At 51.0% G+C, this 20,396-nt stretch overlaps 1 protein-coding gene across 2 annotated transcripts in view; it reads left to right on the forward strand.

Moving 5' to 3' along the window:
• STXBP1 (syntaxin binding protein 1) overlaps positions 1 to 20,396 on the forward strand; it is a 67,424-nt gene that overhangs the window by 18,425 nt on the left and 28,603 nt on the right. For both annotated transcript variants that reach the window (XM_037879913.2, XM_037879912.2), the window contains exons 2-6: positions 9,862 to 9,911; positions 10,521 to 10,602; positions 14,017 to 14,093; positions 15,856 to 15,934; positions 18,131 to 18,234. In XM_037879913.2, the coding sequence (XP_037735841.1) occupies positions 9,862 to 9,911; positions 10,521 to 10,602; positions 14,017 to 14,093; positions 15,856 to 15,934; positions 18,131 to 18,234 (392 nt within the window). The remainder of the gene's footprint in view (positions 1 to 9,861; positions 9,912 to 10,520; positions 10,603 to 14,016; positions 14,094 to 15,855; positions 15,935 to 18,130; positions 18,235 to 20,396) is intronic.

The following is a 20,396-nucleotide window of genomic DNA, read 5'->3' on the forward strand; positions in this document are numbered from 1 at the left end:
GCTATCAGCGCCCGACTGCCCCAGGGAAGGGGACATCTCCAGGTGACTCTGGGGAAGGCGCGTGTCGTACATGGACCGTAGAGCCCGCTGCCTGCGTGACTCGACCTAAGGAGATGTTCCCAGCTGTGCCCTGCAGCAGCATAGACAGCCGGAGCTTGCCCAGCGGGCTTTCCTGGGAGACTGAGCTGCAATGGCTGATCCAGTGGATAAAGGCGGGTGGGGGCCCATCCAGAGCTAAGGGTCCTCCTGAGAAGCCCTCCCACTGAGGCACTTCCATCTCCAAAGTCTTTTGTAACCCGAGCCTTAAAAAGTAAATAATCTACTGAGGTTAGTCCTGATGAAATCTGCTGAACTGAGAGCCCTGGAGACCAGAGAGTGCTTTACTTCTCCACAGGAAAAGATACATCACAGGTAACACACCGGCTAATACAGCTACAGCACGGGTAACACACTGGCTAAGTGTGGCTGGTCCACATGGAGGATGGTCTGCTACTGCTACCAGCTGATGGAGTTACTCCTTGAGCTCAAGTGGCAGAAGCCTGTACTGTGGCACTGAAGGTCCGGGATTTTATCCCTTGTGGAAGAGCATACTCACGGCTGGTGCCCCTCCTCCTGGCTGTGCGCGGCATAACAGCTGCTCTTTCCATTCTAGCGCCCCGCTGATGGTTGCTGTCATCCCACGGTAGTCTGCCTCTTCTAGGGACTCAGCCCTCCAGCCAGGCTGTGATTTAGTTCCACCCCTTCCAAGGTCACAAAGTCCAAAACATGCGTCCAGTGTCCCTACCTCTGGTCTTTGGCCCCAGTTCTGGGCCCCATGGCCATTTTACCCCTTTGGTCAGAGCGTTCAGTGGTCCTTATCCCGCTCTCTGGCCCCATGTAGGGGAACCCAGGCCCTCCCACTACACTAGGTCTCAGTCCAGCAGCCACAGTCTGCTCTGCCAGTATCCTTGCTGCTGCCTCCCTGGACCTCTTCCTACCCCAGCCTGACAGCAGGCCTCACCCGCAGCCTCTATAGTTCAGCCTTCTCTCAGGGCCCGGGTGTCCCTGGAATCCCCCAGTAAATCCCAAGGCAAAGGTACAAACTCTACCCAACTTCAGCCTTCCTCCGGCTTGACCTTTTATCCCTCTTACGTTTCCCTTGCTGTCCTCCACTGAACACCTCCCACGGCTCTCTCCCCGGAAGTCCAGGTCCTGGCCTTTTATCAGAGCTCTCCCCTAGCCTTCTGTATACAGGAGCAGATCCCAGGGCCAACTCTCCCCTAGACATCCTCCTTCACCCTCCCAGTCTCTCCACTCTCTAGTCAGGTTGCTCCCTGGAGTCCCCTTTTGCTTTGTACCAACCACCCAGCTCCTCCCCAGCTGGGTTTAGCCTTAATTGGGCCTGGCCCAGCCCCCAAGTGCAGCCAGGTGAGCAAATTGGCCTTGCTTACTCCCATTAACTCTTTCAGAAACAGGATGGCGTGTACCGGGGATTGTCATAGGTGCACATCAAAAGGGTGAGGCGGTTATTCAGCCACCTGGCCCAGGCAGCTCTGGGTCTCCTTGCTTCGGCTGCCCACTAGGGCCACATTTTCAGTGATGTGGACACTTGCCCACTAGAGACTGGATGGGGAGAGCTAATTTACTGCATGTAAGCCACCAGGCAGTCACTAGCTGGGGGTAACTTTCAGTCACTGCAAACAAGATCTGGGTTTGAACCTGGGGCCCAGGGGAGTCCCTGGAGATGTCATAACAAATTGTTAGCCCCTGTCAATGGGGCAGAAATACGTCTCTGGGCTGGCCAGGTCTCCTGATCCAGGTGCTTGGTTTGGAAGGCCCCCTGTCTCACTAGTTGGACATGACCCCTAGAAGATGGTGTGATGCTTACACAAATTCCCCCTAGCCTCTACCCCCTCACAAAAAAGCTAGGCGGTCTGGGGTATAGAGTCCCCACGACTTCTGGGATCAGAGCTTTCCCAGGCTAGCCCACAGGCAGAAAAGGCTTCTGAAGAGGCAAGCAGATAGTGAATGCATCCAGCCTACATTTAAGTCCACTAATTAGGGGAAGCCAATTTTTACTGCAGGCCTTCTATCAGCAGAGGGAAATTCCACAGAGAGCCTGTAGGCTTTACTTCATGGCGGTTTCATTCACCGCCTTGGGGCCTTGGATTGACACTGAACATGTCTCATAAGTACAGTACCTTTTCCTGTCTCCATGTAGTAATTAGTGAACATCTCTCCATCTTGGACCCCCATGACAACAGTATCTGAGCACCTCACAACCCCAGGGAGGTAGGGCAAGGCTATTGTCCCCATTGTACAGATGGGGAACTGAGGCACAGATAGGCTAAGAGACAAACTGAAGGTGACACAGGATGTCTGTGGCAGAGCAGCGACTTGTACCCACATCTCCCAAGTCCCAGGCTAGCACCCTAGCCACTAGATCATGCTGCTGTCCTCTTCTCCAGAATGGCATGAATCCACATGACTCTGTTCAGGGCTAAGCCCAATGCCGGAATAGCCGGGGATGGAAAGGAATCCAGGCTGCTGATGCAGTGACAGAGCTGGGTGTGTGTATCCATTGTGGGGGCAGCAGGATATACTGCAAGACAGGACTTAGGCACATGGGCAGGTGTCTGTGTGACTTGAACAATTTATGACCGTGCTATGTCTGGCATTACCCAAAGCACTGAGTTCCGTGCTTTCCCAAGCGCTAACAGCCACCAAACTTATTGTTTCAGAAGTCCTATCAAATAGACTATTGCAGCCTGCAGCACTGGGATCTTGGCATCAGTAAAGCCAGCACTTCCTATTGCTTTATTGCTGTGAATGCATATAAAACATGATCATAATTCATTAAAAACGGGCTTTATTTGCCATACCATTGTCATTCCATGCAGTGTTTTACAGCATGAATACTACAGCTGCGGCGGGGAGTTGTGGAATATTTTTACAGATGTCTGTGATTCTAGCCTTCCACTTATATAGCACCGGAAAGCCAAAGCACCTCAAAAGCAGGTGTGATCTATTGGGGCCACTACCTAAAACCAAGCAGCTGTTTAGCCGGTCACAGTAACACTGCAGGGCACAAAGTGAAAGATTCTCTTTTATACCTGCAATTGGATGGGGAGGTTAGGGTTTATTGACATGAGTGCCAAAACTCCCATAGATTTCAAGGGTGCAGGGAGGTAGAAGCTATACGACAGATTTGGAGAGGCTTCTTGTTCTGGGCCTCTGTTTTCTGTCTCATATGAAATAAGGCACCTCCAGTAGCTAAGTGCCCCCCGGACTCAGAGGGGAGAGGCCCAAAGCTGGGTGACTGCCAGATTTTCCATTTCGTGGGAAATTCCATGAGTTTGAAAGAAATTCAATTCCAAAATGTAAGGAAAGAAAACAAAAATTGGAATTTCCTGTGAAATTAAATTCTGAAAAAAGAAATAATCTTGGCTTGATTGAGATGTTTCCATAAAATCAAAATGTTTTGTCCCAATTTCTACTTTTAAAAAAATATGATATAATGTTAAAGATTGAAACAAAAAGTCATTTCAAAATGGAAAATTGGAATGTTCCACCCGGAAAAGGTCGAAATGTTTGGAACGTTCCATTCTAATTTTTTTTAAAATGAAATTTGATGCAAACGGGCATTTCTGTAATGTTTCATTTTAACGTGAATCAGCATTTTCCAACGTAATAAAACTTTCATCAGAAAATTTTCAGCCAGCTCTAAAGAGAGCCCCCTCTGCCCCATGCTGGTGCCCTCTGGTTAACGCCCATCCGCATGCCAACCTCGCTGAGCTGGTCTGCTGGAGGCATGTCTCACCTATCCTAGAAACAGCTGTTCTTCATTATATAGATCCGTAGGGCTAAATTGTGGCGTTGAGGCCACGTTCCAACCCAGAACTGGGTACATTCCAGATAGTGAGTGAGTGAATGGCACATATCGTTTGCAAACTGTTCCTTTGGGAAGAAAGGCCAGTGTAAGCCATGACTATTCCATTTATATGTTAAAAAAAATTACTTTTATCTAGGACGGTCTTGTGGTGTTGTTCCCCCCCCGCGCTCCTTCTCCCAGAAAATGGACAGAATTCCTTATTATCTGTAAAGCAGACCATTTCCTATGGTTCCTGATGGGCTTTAACCTGGTGCTTTTGTCTGGAACGTGTGCAGTATGTGCCCATAGGCTACCCACTGCCTGTTGACTCAAAATGAAAGCTAATAAATATATATATAAATCCAGAGGCCAAGGATTTCAAAATTGATTTTGGGTGTCAGTTTTTCAGAGGGCAGGTGATCAGCATTTTTAAAAACCAGGCCTCTTTAAGGTTTCTTGCATTGGGCACCCAAAATGACTAGTTACTTTTGGTTCTGAGCTTTAGTTCTTTCTAGTCCTCATCTGGGGCTTGATCCGGCAACCAAATAAGCATGCGTGTAATTGACTCACGTGAGCAGTGTCATTGAGGTCAGTGGGTAAAATTGTTCACCGCATTAAGTATTTGCAGGGTCTGTCCCTTAGTGACAGACTTCTGCCCTGATTTTTTCATGTACCGCATTTAAAAAAAAACACACCACAGGATGCTGAGTTCTTTATTTAGTTTTCCCAGTCATCCCTCTGAGATTGCATGGGTTAGCAAAACCCTCTGGGAAGGAAAGGACAGAGAGAGGGAAATGACAAACTGTAAGGCTTACGCTGCCTTTCCACCAATGTTGCACTTTAACTGTACTTTCTTTTGCTCTGGTTTAGCTGTACAGCTCAGCTGCATATCCGAGTTCTGGGAGGAACTGATTGGACTGGGGGAGCTGCGGGAGAAGGGAAGTTTTTAGGATAGCAGGTGTTCTGGTTCCTACTAACGTGCTAGCTAACTGTGGTGTAACCTTCTCTCGATCGCTAGTCCACAGGGAGGATAAGATCTGCTACTACCTGAAGGGATAACTTCTTTAGCCCACCTGGTAGCGGCTGGTGCTTTTGGTGCCAGGTTCTCTCCTTGGTGATGGTGGTGGGGCCTTGCTTTCACGGACGCATTGCTAAGAGCTGGAGAGAGCCTTTCTACTCAACCCCCTCCTTTGCTTCCAGGCATAATTTTCTTGAAATACGATGATTTGGGCTGAAACGTTTCATGCTTGGCCTCGGGCCAGAAGTGAAGAGGGTTTGGAGCTAAGTGCTGCTTCGGCAGAGTCCCATCTGAGAAATTGCCAGCAGCGAGGGGGGGAGGAGGCAGAGGATGAAGAGAAGAGGCAGGGGGCAGGGACTCTAGCATCTAAAAGTCAGAGTGGGGCCGTACAGCCATGACTAAAGTGAGGTAGCCTGGACAAGGTGGGACAGAAATCCAAGTGCATGGCCAAGAAAGACGAAAGCTGCTTAGCACAGGGCGTGAGAACAGACCCCCTGAGCCAAGCGGTTGGAAAGGCTGATTCTCAGCCTCAGTAGCCAAGAGTGTTTTGGGGAAGGTTAAAATGTCATTCCCCCCCCCAAACCCTCTAGATTAACCAGCTGTGAAAGGTCAAACCTTCTAGGCCACAGTCATCGAAGTTTTCCCTGCAGTTCCGCCCGGGATAGTGCCCACACATCATACCGCTGGGCTGCTGACTCTGCCCATCCACCCGTGAAAAAGTGATGCCAGGAAGGGTCACATGCCCCTCCCGAGACGCCTGGTTGGGGTGGGACACATTTGGCAGGGAACCGCAGGGCTCTCCCAGGAACCATAACAGTGAAAGGAGCAGAACATGGGGCCACCGCTCCCAGGAGCCAGCACCCCGCACTGGCAGCTCCTCTGGTGCGGCTGCACCGGTACCGCCCCCGGCCCTGTCCTCCGGCCAGGCTGTATAGACCTAACCCCAGACAGGAGACGCAGCTGCGTGGAAGGGCTGGGGGTGGTACAGCTGCCCCGGAGGAGCTGCTGGCCTAGGGCTGCCTGGCGGCCCCACGTTCTGCTCCTTTCACTGCTGCGGTTCCCGGTGCAGCAGGAGGACAGGGTCCCCCCCCCCACAGGTAATATGGGACGGGGAGAGCGTGGGACCCCCGGGCTGGGGCAGGGAGTCACACGGAGGAGTCATGTGGTGTGTGTGGGGGTCACACGGGCAGGTCATGTGCCCCCCTTTAGCTGGTGCCCCCTTTGTGTCCCTCCCATGAGTCGCGCTGCTCTTGTGGTGCACTGGGCCTCGTTCTCCTGGCTGCAAGAGGAGCAGACGGGGGGAGATCCTAGCACGCTCCACTGCGCACCATGCAGCAGCTGCTATGCAAAGGACCATGCATGTTCATGGCTGTTTGCACTGTGGTGTGGGGGTACCTCTGCTTCTCAGCCCATGCTCTGGCCACCCTGAACAAGGGTATCCGTGAGGTGTGCTTCTGGACCCGATGACAGACTCTTTGGCTCTGAGCTCCATCCCTTCCGTAGGACTCTCCGAGACACTTGGTGGATAAGCCTCTTACTGGCAGCAGCAGGAGGGCAGTGGCTGGGAGGTGGGTCTAACAGACTTTTTGGAAAGCTGGGGAGGCACAAAGAGGGAGTGTGGCTAGAGCAGGTCAGAAGACTGCCCAGGCAGGGGGGCGCTGGAGTGGATTGGACTGGAGAGGAGTCCCATCCGGTCATAGACTGGACAAGGTTATTTAGTCCGTTCTCAAGGATGGTTCTCTCAGTATGTCTCATCCAGCCTCAGCTGACTCGCTTCCACCTCTTCTACTGGGGGAGAGGATAAAGCCCAAGAGGTCTCACTGGTGGTATATTCCCTCAACCCAAACTTGTGTGTAAAGTTATTGCCCCTTGGAGCACCCTGAACAATTCCTCTCTGTCCCCAGCCTTTATACGCCCGCTAGAGCCCATCCCTCTCAATCACTATTAAGGTCACAGGCGATAAAGAAAAATTCATGGAAACCCGTGACCTGTCCTTGACTTTTTCAGCCCGCGGCGGCCGGGAGATCTGGGGTATCTCCCCACCTGCCCCACAACAGTTTGGAGCTCAGGGGCTCTGCCGCTCAGGCAATGGGGGTAGCCCACAGCTCCCGACTGCCCACTGTGGGCTGAAGTCACAGAGGTCTCTGGACGTCATGGATTCCGTGACTTCCGCGCCCTCTGTGACAAAATCGTGGTCTTGTTCATCATCCACTCACGCGCTCTCTGTATGACCGTAACAGGTGCGCAAAGACAAGTCAGGCCCTGTGGCTAAGGTAGAACCCAGAGCAACCTGGGATGGGACGTGCCTGGAAGGTCCGTTGCTGCTGACCCGCCTTAGCCTTAGAGCTTGGACTCGTGGTGGGAGCCCAGGCGAGGCAGATGCTCCAAGGGTGAAAGTGGAGTGAGCCTGGCGTGTGAGGGCCCGTGTGATGTTGTTGCCTCTGGTTGTGTAAGACAGACCTAAATGGGAGGTGAAATGCGATTGCCAAGGATTATAAGGGAATGGCTCAAGCTGCTTGGTTCTTGTTTCTAAAAGGGGCTCTAAATCCTTTGTTGTTTTCTTCGTGCGTTGGATTAGAAAGCTCCAGTCGAGCGGGGTGGGTGAGCAGCGCCCAGGCCTGCCTACTTGGAGGCTTTTGCTGCTCGAGTGTTTGCACAGAGCAGGCCTTCAGCTTCAGGAAGCTGGGTTCGAAGCCTGTCTGCATGGTTTAAAAGGGAAAAGAGGGCAAGGGTAACAGGGAAATCCAGTGCCTGAAGAATAATGGAGGGTGGAAACTCATCTGGCCACCTGCCCTCGAGGCCTGTGAAATCTCAATCCCCGGAAGAGCCCCTCTTTGCCGAGCAACCACTTCCCACAATGGCAGAATTTTAGCAGCCCTTTTGGCTACTGCCGTTACCAGATTTTACTGTGTTTAGGTGAGTTCTTTCAGGTGATCAGGGCAGATCTGGGGTATGTGACAGGGACACCCCCCCTTCCCCCCCCCCCCAGGACTGACACCAGGATAACTTCGGTTGCCCTCCTGATGTCACTATGAACTGGGCTATGAGCTTTCTGAAGGCTCTGGAATACCCAGTCTCACTTGGGACCTGCTCCAAAGCCCATTGAAGTCAATGGGCGTCTTTCCATTGGTTAGAAGGGACCGCAAGGGTCATGCTGTCTAACCCCCTGCCAAGATGTAGGATTTGTTGTGACGAAACCATCCAAGGCAGCTGGCTATCCAGCCTCCTCTTGGAAACCTCCAGTGAAGGAGTTTCCACAACCTCCCTAGGTGTCTGTGCCATTGTCCTACTGTTCTTATAGTTGGGAAGTTTTTCCTGAGATTTAATCTAGATCTGCTCTGCTGTAGTTTGAACCCACTGCCGCTTGTCCTGCCCTCTGGGGAAAGAGAGAACAACATTGTTTTTATGGCAGCCTTTCAAGTGTTTGAAGAAGGACCCGATCCAAAGCTCACAATGAACTTCTGGGCATGACGCACAACCCATCCATTCTCACAGATCAAATCCCCGCAGCTACCCCGCTCCAGCCTTTCCCCGTACAGCCCCCGCGCTAATGGAATGGACACTCCCCTCTTGCTGGGGGAGAATTCAGACTACAGCTGGTCAGAAAAATTCAGACAAGACACTTTTTCTGGAAGGGGGGATGAATTTGCTGATTTGTCAGAATCGAAATGTGTCCTGGAGATGGTTTGATTTCGATGAAGTTCTGATGGAGCCCAGCCTGCCAGGGAGGTTTCCATTGGACACTGCCTGGTTTCCTGCCAGGTTACCTGCCTGGCTCCTCAGCAGCCCATCTGGCAGGCCAGGGAGCTGGCAGCTTGGCAAATCCCGATTCCCAAGCTCCAATGCGCACAGCTCCATGGCAGTCGGGTTTTCCATGTTCCCTGGCTCTGGGTGCAGCCCATCAGGTGAAAGTCAGGGAGAACAGGGCTCTGCAGCTTAGTGGACTACCTTGGAGCTGGGCTCTTCCAGCATCCACAGCTCCGGGGCTCCATTTCCTTTATGGGAGAATTTCAAACTTTTTTGTTTTGGTCCAAATCAGAATCAAATCCGATTTCGCAATATCAAAATCCTCCATGAAATGGGATGATCTTTCTCTGCCCAGCTCTACCTGAGACTGCAAAGCTGCTCAGGGTAGGGGGGCAGTGGTGTCTCTCTATTACAATAGTCCTCTATCCCTTTCCTCTCTCTCCTGCTGTCTCGGTCAGGCTGCTTGTCCTGCTGACTTGGCATGTCCCGCAGCAGCGTCTTTGTGTTCCCACAGTTTCGGAATAAATGACACTAGCGCTGTCCCCAGGAAAGGAGCACAACTCAAGTGCTACTCATCCGCCCCTTGGGCAGGATGGATGCAGATGCCCAGAGTGCGCGAACGGCCCCGATACAGGCTGCCTCTGGAATTGCTGTGAGCCATCTCTTACCCTTGTGACTGATCCCAGACACAGCAGTTAGAGGTCACAGCCTGGTTCAGAAGCGGTGGTAGCTCAGATGGGGTAAGAAAGTCTCCAGTAGGGAATTCACCCCGTCTTCCGGCCCTTCCGCTTGTCATTCACACAGACCCACGCACTGACAAGCAAATGCCATCCCCTTAGACACCACCTCTGGGTGGGGAGCACTTTAGAGGCAGTATCAGCCACTGACTAGAGCACTGGAGTAGGACTCAGGAGTCCTGGGTTCTATTCCCATCTCTGATACTAGCCTGCTGGATGACCTTGGGCATGTCCACTTCCATGCCTCAGTTTCCCCACCTGAAAATTGGGGATAATGGTACTGACCTCTTCTGTGAAGTGCTTTGAGATCTGTAGATGAAAAAGCTGGGTATTATTGTTATTATTATTCCCTGCATGCAAGCAGAGTATTGATCAGTAGTCGCAGTGCAGACCAACCTGGCGCTGTTGCGGCCAAGGAGGATGAAGCTAAGAGAGTAACAGGGGCCAGAGCCCAGGACCCTCGGAAAGCTGGTGTGAACTAACATCCACCTTTTCTGTTCCTTTTGCAGAGATCATGCATGACGTCATCAGGAAGGTGAAGAAGAAGGGCGAGTGGAAGGTGAGTGGGGGACGACAGAGAGAGGTGGAAGGGGGCAGGCAGCAATATGGAGGAAGGGGTGGGCTTGGAAGCAGCCTGGGAGTTGCTGGCCCAGTGCAGGGCAAGGCGGCACGCTGGAGGGATGCTAAAATTGACAAACACGATGAGTAACGTGCAGCACCAGCCCTGCTGGGGATTCTGCTCCGGCTCTGTGCATCCCTCCTTTCAGTGCTGGCCAGGGGGCTGCGCTGCAGTCAGTTTGACATATGAGGCTGGGGAGTCCAAAAGAAAATGGCTGAGGAAAAGAATGACCCCACTCCTGCCCCGTGTGCCAAACAAAGGCCAGGACTAGCAGAGGGTGCTGCAGGGCATGGCGGTGGGCCATTGGCAGAGGTCTGTGGCAACCCAGAGCTGGTGGTTAGAGCTCTAGGGGAAGCTGCATGGCGGCACTGAGATGCACTGGCAGAGCAGCATGGCAGAGGCCTGCGTGTGGGCCCCTTCGCTATGCCAGGCCCAGTCAGGGTCACTTTACTGTCCGAAGCACCGAATTACACCAGGTGCATCCTAACGCCCGATCCCCCCGTGGCTCAATGGCTTGTTCCTGCTCACTCAGTCTCTCTCCTGCTCCAGGTGCTGGTGGTGGATCAGCTCAGCATGCGCATGCTCTCTTCCTGCTGTAAAATGACCGACATCATGACGGAGGGGATAACAAGTGAGTCCCGTGCCCCCTGACACTCCCTTTCTGCTCCTTAGATTCCAGCTTCACCACCAAAGTCGGCTGGCACTGGGAGGCAGGTGATCAGGAGGAGACCAGCATCTTCCCATGGCAGCTTGCCTCCCTCCATCCATTGCTCCCATTTTATCCTGAATCTGCTGCAGTACTTCAATCTGTCCGTCTCTCCTGGACAGGGCTTTGCCACTCGGCCTATGTCTCTCTCTTAGCCCCAGTCACACTGAAAATGTTCCCATACAGCTAGTGAGTTTCAAGCTTCATTTCTTCCCCAGATGGCCACTATGCCCCTGAATAGATACACTGGGCTGACTATGCCAGTGTGACCCCTTAAACCCAGGAGGCAAATGGACTGTGAGTCTCTCTCCCACTGAGCTATTGTTACTAAGGATATTTGTATGGCAATATTGCCGTCATTCCCACAGGGAGCTGCAGTATTCCGTGGTAACCCACTCGGTTGTATGTCAAAGTCTCAGTGTTTGTGGTGAGATTTTTCACACACTTCCCTGAATGACTCACCCGGCTGGGATAGCACGAGGAGCTTGTCTCTTGGTGGTATTTCAGTCCCTGGTTGCTGGAAATACCACACATAGACCTGACGTCATTGTACTTCAGCCCCATAAATAGCTCTCGGTGGAATTTAAAAAGCCAGCAGAAAAAAATGTAAAACACAGCTATGGAGACATTCAATTGACTGGCATTTGACCGAAGGATGCTGGTTTTTATGGCATTTGCCCCAACACACAGCGCTATTGCAACGTGACAAACATTGGATCTGGGGCCTGATTTTCCTCTCCCAGCAAGTTTACACCAGGGGTAACTCCACTGACTTCAGCCTGGGTGGCTCCTGCTTTACAGCAGGGCAAGTGAAAGCAGAACCAGAACTTCAGGGTGCGGGTGAGGGCAAGAAGCTGTCGGAGCAAGGGGAACTCCCAGTAAAACAAAGATCCTGTTATGGGAGTGCCCCCAGAATAGCGACCAGAGAAGGCTCAGTACGTTCTGAACAGCACAGATTGTAAGCCAGTTGGTGCAGAGACTGCCCCTTCATTCTGTGCTTGTACAGTGCCTAGCGCAAAGAGGCTCTGACCTCTAGCAGAGGCTTCTAGGCAGGAGGGCAATGGAAATAATAATTGATAATAATGAAAGGCCAAATCCAATAGTCCTTACTGGGCCCATTGAGGCTAATGGAAATTTTGTCCAAGAAAGGACGAAGTAAGTTATGACCTTCAAGGTATACTGATAGATCCACCAGAGTTCCTGGGGGCTGTGGGGTGGGAAGCTCTAGACTGGGGGAGTAGTTTTTTGGGGGGGCTGCAAAAGTCTTTCAAGCAGATTCTTTCTGATGTGTTGTGAAGTCTGACCATGGCTTGTTTTGATCTTGACAGAGTCACAGAAATGTAGGGTTGGAAGGGACCTTGAGAAGTCATATAGTCCGGCCTCCTGTGCTCAGGCAGGACCAAGTAAACCTAGACCATCCCTGACAGGTGTTTGTCCAGCCTGTTCTTAAAACCCTCCAATGGTGGGGATTCCACAACCTCCCTTGGAAGCCTGTTCCTGAGCATAACTATCATTATCGTTAGAAAGGTTTTCCTAATATCTAACCTAAATCTCTCTTGCTTCAGATTAAGCCCATTACTGCTTGTCCTACCTTCACTTACAGGGCCTCATTCTCCTCCTGCACCACACTAGCTCCATCAGCATGCAACTCCAGATTTACACCAGCATGAGTGGGAGGAGAATCGGAACCAGATAGCCGTTGCCAGGGGCAATATATATCGGTCCTTGTAAATCCTCAGCTGGCGTGAATTGCCACAGTTCTACTGAAGTCCATGGAGCTATGACAACCTACAGTGGCCTAGGATCTACCCCCAAGAACAGCAGGTTGTGGTCCAACATTTGTTCAAATGGCACCAGGCCCTGAAGCTTCAGTGGTTCTCCGGAGGTTTGGGCTGGTACTATTTCCTGCCTCATGATTTTATTTTTAATACAAAAAAATTGGATTTCATCGCTAAATCCCATCACCCCAGATCCAGATCCTGATTTCCTTTGGGCTTCTGCCGGTGCTGAGGGTCATTTAATTGCAGGGGGCTGGAAGGATTGGGGTAGCTCACATGGGAAAAGGAACTTCTGCAGCTCAGCAATGCAGGAGGGTCTATGGAAGAGATTGTTTTGCAAGGGACCATGTGGCTCAGGGGACTGGTAGCCAGATACAGAACTTTACCGTGCCACCGGAAACGGTCTTACTGATTGAGAAAGTGTGTGAATTAATGCACAACTGCTCATCCACTTTAAACATATTCCCGTGTGAAACATGGACCTGTTATCTACAGCACATTAAATAGCTTGACAGTTTCCATTTGTGACACCCGTGACAATTGCTGGACATCAAGAGGCAGGGCCAGGTGTCCAACATGTAAGTCTGGTTTGGGCTGCTCATCTGATTTGTACCCTACTGAGATGAACTGGTCATGTAATCTGCATGTCTGGGATCCATCTATCAAAACAAATTCTATATTTTGAATTAAGATCTGGCAACAGTATGCCTTGCGTGGAGGGCAGATAAAACACTTCAAAGATACTCTGAACAAAATTTGCACAAGAGGAACATTTCTTACTCGAACTTCGAGCAGCTGGTGACTAACCCCATTGCATGGTGCCACACCGTAAGAGTGGTTGGCCACAACTTCAAGAAGAACCATCTTGAACAGTTGGAAGCCCAGCACCACATACACAAACAACGTGCAGGCCAATCAACACAACCAGTTGACCTTCCCTGGATAAGGATGAGGTTCCTTGGGGGAAGCTGGTACATCTGCCTCTGGCACAGTCTTGTGCATGAACGGAGGATTCCACTCTCCAGAGCATCTTTCACAAGCATTAAGATTCAAGGGCAATAGTAATAAATACATTTTAAAGGATGGAAAGAGCTATCACAAAAAAAATCAACCCTTAAAAAAAAAGGGTTCTCCAGGCCAGGTCCCAAACCCTACAGTATCCCAGCTGTGATGCTCTGAGCGGTTCTTGTACATCCTGCATTCAACAGTTGTGCTTTAAGGGGAGTGGCTGTCTTGCAGAATGGAGCAATAAGCATTGTTGTAGTTTACTGGAGTTTACTGTCCCTTTGATCCTCCCCTTGGGGGCACTGTAGGAGCAAGCCAACGGCTGGGAACCTTTTTATTTGGGTGTTGGGAGGTTGGTGGAATCACAGCTCTTCTGCCATTGGGACTTGCCGTGTTGGTTAGACATGACCAAAAACCAATTATTAGATAAGAGACTCCAGGTCACAGCGGTATAGATCTATACACAATATCTAGCTATATACAATGAAAATAGGCAGCCTATCTCCTGTCACCTGCTGTACCAATCCCCTGTGCGTTGGTTGTGTTTCTTGTGCAGTTGTGGAAGACATCAACAAGCGCCGAGAGCCGCTCCCCACCTTGGAGGCCGTGTACCTCATCACCCCATCTGATAAGGTGAAACTCCAGCATGGGAGTGTCTTGTACCAGGGTCTGGCGAAAGCTAATCATGTTTGGTTGTAGCATCTGTGCCAAAGGGGTATTTGTCAGTGCCAGGACAAGAATGGATGGCAGTGCCCTATAAGGCACTTACAGGCATCAGCAATGATCCTTAGAGCTGTGCAGAGGAAGGACATTCAGTTTCACAAAAGATTTCAGGATTTTATTGGTTTTTTGTTTTTTTGTTTTTTTCATTCCAATTTGGAACAAAGCCCCAAAATACCACAATGCTCCGCGAAAGAAAATTCTGAGAAAAAAGTAGTTTTGGATTGATGGAAACATTTCATTTCAACAAACACATGTAGTACAATACAAACTAAAAAAAAACCCCTCAAACCAAAAAGTGGTTACACAATGAAAACCCGAAATATTTCAGTCTGAAAATGTCAAACCGGGACAATTCAACAGGTTTGGACTTTTTCCCCCCCAGGTTTTCTCCAAAACCGAAAATGTGATGAAATCAACATGATGTGGTGAAGCGTTTTAATTGGGGTGGGAAATGATTCCATCTGCATTTTCCCATCCAGCTCTAATGATCATCTTATAATCAAAATCATGCTGTACCAACTGAGTTGCTGTGGGTCAGTTTAACCTCATTTGGGGGAGGATCTGAAGCCTTTCTGGCTAATGTTAGAATAGAATATCACAGGGCTGGAAGGGACCTCAGGAGGTCATCTAGCCCAACCCCCTGCTCAAAGCAGGACCAATCCCCAATTTTTGCCCCAGATCCCTAAATGGCCCCCTCAAGGATTGAGCTCCCAACCCTGGGTTTAGCAGGCCAATGCTCAAACCACTGAGCTATCACATTGTCGTACATGAATATATTTTTCACTAGTAAGAGACAACTAGCAAAATTACAAGCATGTCCTATGGTGAAAGAGCTCTGCTCATGGTAGGTGGGTGAACCACTCAGCCGTGCCTTGCCCATGTCAGCTGGAACACCAGAGTCCTGAGCTTCATCCCAGCAGAATCCTGTCTGTGCACGCGGAAATTCCCGATCCTATCACACCAATTGCCCCTCTAATCCAGTTTCCTGTATCTTATTACACACATAAATGTTAAATCCTTTATTTGAAACTTACGATGCTCTTTGCTTTAGTAATAGCAGTGCAGCAGAGTAAGGTAGGATTGCACTGGTAGGACTTCAGTCGTGGGAGCTTGCACGTAGCAGGGGGCAGCCCAGGCCAGTTAGACTTCTAGCAGCGCCCAGCCGGAAACCGAGCACCGTGAGTTTTCTAACAGCAGTGCTGCGGGACTTCAGCAGTGTGCAATTTATCACAGCAGTGCCCAACCAGGGTGTGGAGCTGTGTGAGCTTCCTCTCAGATGCCTACTAGTGAGAACCAGTCCTCCCCTCCCCTTGTGTCTGTAAAGTGGCAAGGTCTGGGGTGGAGATTTTCAAAGCCAGCCAGGGGATTTGGCCATACAACTGCCGTCAGAATGAATTAATCTCAACCTAGATCCTTTATCTTAACGCTGCCCCAAAGTTCCTTGGCACTTCAGCTCCTGAACGCATTGGACTGAAATTTACAATAGAGATAGTGTAAATATCTGTCTCCTAAGCTAATGGGTCAGAGCCAGCTGATGATTCCCTAGCATGGCACGCATTGTGATTATTGAGACCAGCCAATGCACCATCTGGGTTAAGTGTCTGATGATGCTAATCCTGATTTCTGGTGTCCAGCCTCACGTGGGCTTTTATTTTTTCTTTTTTTCCTGTAGTCTGTCCATTCACTCATCAGTGACTTCAAGGATCCCCCAACTGCCAAGTACAGGGCTGCCCATGTCTTCTTCACTGACTGTAAGTATACTGCCTCCATCCCTCTCCCTGCATCTCTGATGTCTTGTAGTCTGGGCTCCTGCCACACTGTGACTTCCATAATGCAAAGGAGATGCAAGATCCTGGCAGGAAACAAGCAAGACTTGCATGTAGGAGATTTGCGGCAACCTTTGCCTGAGATTTGTAAAATGCCTAGAAGAAATCCTAGAAATCAAAGCTGGGAAAAGCTCTGTACGTGAATCCAACTCACCCCTCATCCAGCGCAAGGTTTTTCTCTCTCATATATGTGCAAATGCTGTGTCTAGTCTAAGCTAAATGACTCATGGAATGGAGCTTTCACCAGTTTCCGCGGGAAACAATTGCACTCTCTAATTAGGCCTTATGGTTAGGAAATCTTTCCTATGTTCAGCCTTCGCCCATATTCATCCCCTTGCTCTCATCCCCTCTCAAGGCAGGGGTTTCTGGAAGCGGATATTTCTTCCAAGAGCCCTCTTCTAGCTGTTCAATGCACCAGGGGCTAAATGCACTCCAGATATGTAACACTACTGAAGTCAGTGGAGTTACACCAGTGATTAATTTAAGTCCCAAGAGCCTGATTCTCTGTTACCCCACAATTACACTGGTGGGACTCCCTTGACTTCACTGGAGTCACATTTGCATAAAACTGGTGTAACAGGATGGTGCTTCATGGCCCACATGCTTAATGGCACTGCTGCATTTTTGCACGGGACACTGTGGGTCATATTCTGCTCTGTTATACTGGTGTAGATCTGGAGCAGCCCCCCTGATGTCAGTACCATTACTCTGACATTACACTGCGTCACCCTGGGGTGTCATTTCTTTGCACTATTTCAGAAGAGAAGCTGGCGGGGGGCATAGGTGAGTGGATTGCTGCTGAAGTTGTCCCCAGAGGCAAAGAGAACCCAGGTTGGAGCTAGTGCAGGGGACAGGAAATCGGTTTACAAAGGAGACTTTGAAGACCATGTAAGATTATCACCCAGTGAATAATTTCGTAGCTGGGAAATTTCAAACTGAGCAAACAGCATTAGATAAAATGGTCTCAAACCAGGGCGCGCCGTTGGTTTGGTGAGTGACTTTGGAATGGGCAGGAAAAGTTGAAAAGACTTCCTCTGCCCGTCTGCAGTATACCCATCCACCTGCTCCCCAGAACAACCTCCCAAAGCATCAGCACTTCAGGCCTGATCCAAAGCCCACTGAAGTCAATGGAAAGATTCCCATTGCTTAGTGGGGTTTGGATCATTTCTTTTATTTGCTGCTGGTATTAACCTATGAGAGAGCATTGATTCCTTAAATAATGGGAATCCCTCCTCCCAACAGGTCATTCTAAGGATCCAGAGAAGGATGTTTCACTTCCCCTCTCCTCTTCAAATAACTGCTTTCCCATCTCTCCTCTTATCCTCTTTCTCTTCTCTGGGGTCTATCAAGGCAGGCCCTGTGGTTTTAGCTTAGTTCTGAGAAGTTCTGTTCCTCAGGGCCAGCCTGATAATTGACAAGGCCCCGAGGAAGGGTGCAGCCCCTAGCTGGCAGAGATTTGCTGCCCCGCCAGTCTGTTGTCTGTTTGGATTGCAAGTTCTTTGAAGAAGGGGCTGTCGCTCACTCTGTGTTTGTACTGCACCTAGCACAATAGGGCCCTGATCTCGACTGGGGCTTCCAGGCTCTACTGGGAGAACAATAGCCTAGCAGCATAAGTACAGACCAAAGAGGCAGGAGATCTGCAGTCCCTCCCCAGCTCTTCCTGTGCAATGATGGGCAAATCACGACCCCTCTCAGAGCCTATTTGCTTATCTGCCATACAGGGCTAAAATGCTACTGATCTGGCCATTCTCTTTGCCACGGTATCTTTGCACTTTACAGGGAGGCCGAATTCACTAACAATGTGCTTAAAGTGCTTTGTGATCCTGGGGTGGAAAGTGCTAGAGAAGTCATTATTAATGCTACGGCGCCTGCTGAGTGTGAGCGTGGTTCCCCACTGGTCTGGGGGTTCCCAAGGAGACAGGACAATAAGCACCAGCCTTAAGAGTGTTTTATGGGCACTGGAATGAGGCCATCCACCCCTCTCTGGATTTATCGGGGCCTTTCTCAGGATGGGTTTGATACTTGTGTGGGTGGCTTTGACCTTTCTTTTGGCCTTTGGGCATGAGGCACCCAAGGATTTAAAACCTCTGCTGAATGTTCTGGTTCTCCTTCTCTTCCCAGCCTGCCCCGATGCCCTGTTTAACGAACTGGTGAAATCTCGTGCGGCCAAAGTCATCAAGACCCTGACAGAAATCAACATAGCCTTCCTTCCCTACGAGTCCCAGGTGAGTCCGGGGCGGGGCAAAAGAGCAGAGATCAGCCTAGCACGCCTTCTGTAGGAGCCCCCGAATGGCACGGGAGGGTTGGAAAGGAAAAAGCCTCACATTCCTTGCAGGAGGAGAGTTTATGGAACAGCCTGAAATGAGAGATTAAATTACTAACCCCTTTTTCCAGGGCTGGTTCTTTACCTCCTGCCCTGCATTCTCAGCCCTGTCTCCTTTGATTATTTCTCAGGTCTGATCCCCGGTTGTGTATTAACCCTGTGCTCCACCCCCAGCCCCATGCTATCGCCTGTCATTGGCTGGCTCCTTGGGTACCACCAGGGATGGGCCAATGAGTCCAGGGCACAGGAGGGGTGAAACTTTGTGCCATCTGCTGGGGAGCAGGCCCTTGCCCTGTGGGGGGGGGGGGGGGGGCGGCCCATGTGACTAGGAACAGATGGCAATCAACCTTCAGAGCCATTAACTCTTTAAATCCCAACAGTTGCAGCGATTTGCCTAGCTGGTCAAACCAAATGTGCCCCCGGAGAATAAACCTTTGCCAGCAGCTGACACTAGAATTTGGCATCTTCTTATCATGGGGTTGTTGGCAGGGACAGCCTTAGTGGTACTGGCCCCCTTGGAGCAGCAATGATTTGGTTTCCCCTCTTCTCTGAGCCAGCTACAAACATGCTTCTCCTGCTGCAGGGAAACTGTTGGATTGTGCTTCCCATCTCCTGCTCTGCCTGCTCTCGCTGCCAGCTTGGGGGTCCTGCCAGAGCGGGAGTGGGTGTTTACACTGAGAGGTTGATGCTGGGGAGAGAGACAGCACGGTCTTGGGGACAGGGCACTGGGTTGGGAATCAGGAGACTAGAGACCTGATTCCCAGTCCTACCAGTGACCGGCTGTGTGACCTCGGGCAAATCTCTGCACCTGTATCCCCTGCCTTTTCTATCTGGAGTGTAAGTTCCTGGAGGCAGGGATGTGTCTCTTCCTGGGTAGGATTGTGTGCTATGCCGCTGAGAGGCCCAGCGTGTAACTGGCAGTCTGGGGAACGGAGCTGACATGGCATTAAGCCACCTTTGTGTTCTCTCGATTCTGAGCTGAAATGTAGCAAACCCCAGGTAAGCACAGAATCACGGCATCCACCACAGGCCCATCCCCTCTAGCATCCCACCCTGCCCCCAGCATGCCCCCCTCGGCCAGAGATTTTGGACCGGGCCTTGTGGCTGTCTGACTCAGTTTCTGCACTAGGGGAATTCTCCCTCAGCTCGAACCAGGGCTTTTATGGTCTCGTTACCCTTGCAGCAGCATAAAAGGGGCGTAAGCAGGAGGGAAAATTCCTCACTCCGTGTCTGTGCAGCCCCTAGCACAATGGGGCCCTGACCTCAGTGGGGGTCTCTGGGCAGCACTGTCCTATAGCTAATAATAATGGTTGTAGGTGAGGGGCTGCAGTGAGATTTACTGAGGATCTATCATGAGGATTTCAGCTGTCTTTAGAGATGGGCCTGAGCCATATCCGTGGGGCCAAGCATCCCTGAGCTCTGGGGGTGTGTGAAAACCACAGGCAAACCCAGATCCACCTGTTGCAAACAGCCCCTCTCTTTATAACAGGCTCAGGCCAACCCCTGGAGCCAAACAGCCTTTGGGAGGTTTGAAACCTGGACCCAGACCTGGACGTTCTCGCTCGGCTTTGGGTGTCCGAGCCCCGGGTTCTGGGGCCCCAGTGCTGTGGTGCTATATTGTTGCAGTTGGTCGGCTCTTCTCTGGCATGGGCAGCATGTTGCAGGGGACCCAGGCAGCTGCCTTGCTCTGGCTCTGAGCTGGCACAGGGTGGCGTGACTGCTGCCAGGGAATTCACGTGAACCGGGCTGGCTCTTTTCCAGCCAGCTCGCTGCGTCTAGTTAAACAGGAGGCTCATCTGAGAGTGGCAGTTATCTGTGATCCCTTCATCTGTGTCCGTCCTCACCCCCTGCTCCATCCCTCTTTGCTGGCCGGACCCCGCGGTGGCTGGTTTGAGTGCCCATCAGCCCACGGCTGGCGGTTGGTATCATCAGCTGCTGCAGCACCCTCACGGGGGTACGTTGGCATTAGGTGACGGCTTTGGTTTTGATGCAGCCCTGGAGATGCTGCTGTGGTGGCCACTACCTTGGCCGACACACCCGGGGGATTGAACTGGGGCCCTCTGG

Source organism: Chelonia mydas, chromosome 16, assembly GCF_015237465.2.
Source record: "Chelonia mydas isolate rCheMyd1 chromosome 16, rCheMyd1.pri.v2, whole genome shotgun sequence".
Lineage (NCBI taxonomy): Eukaryota > Metazoa > Chordata > Testudines > Cheloniidae > Chelonia > Chelonia mydas.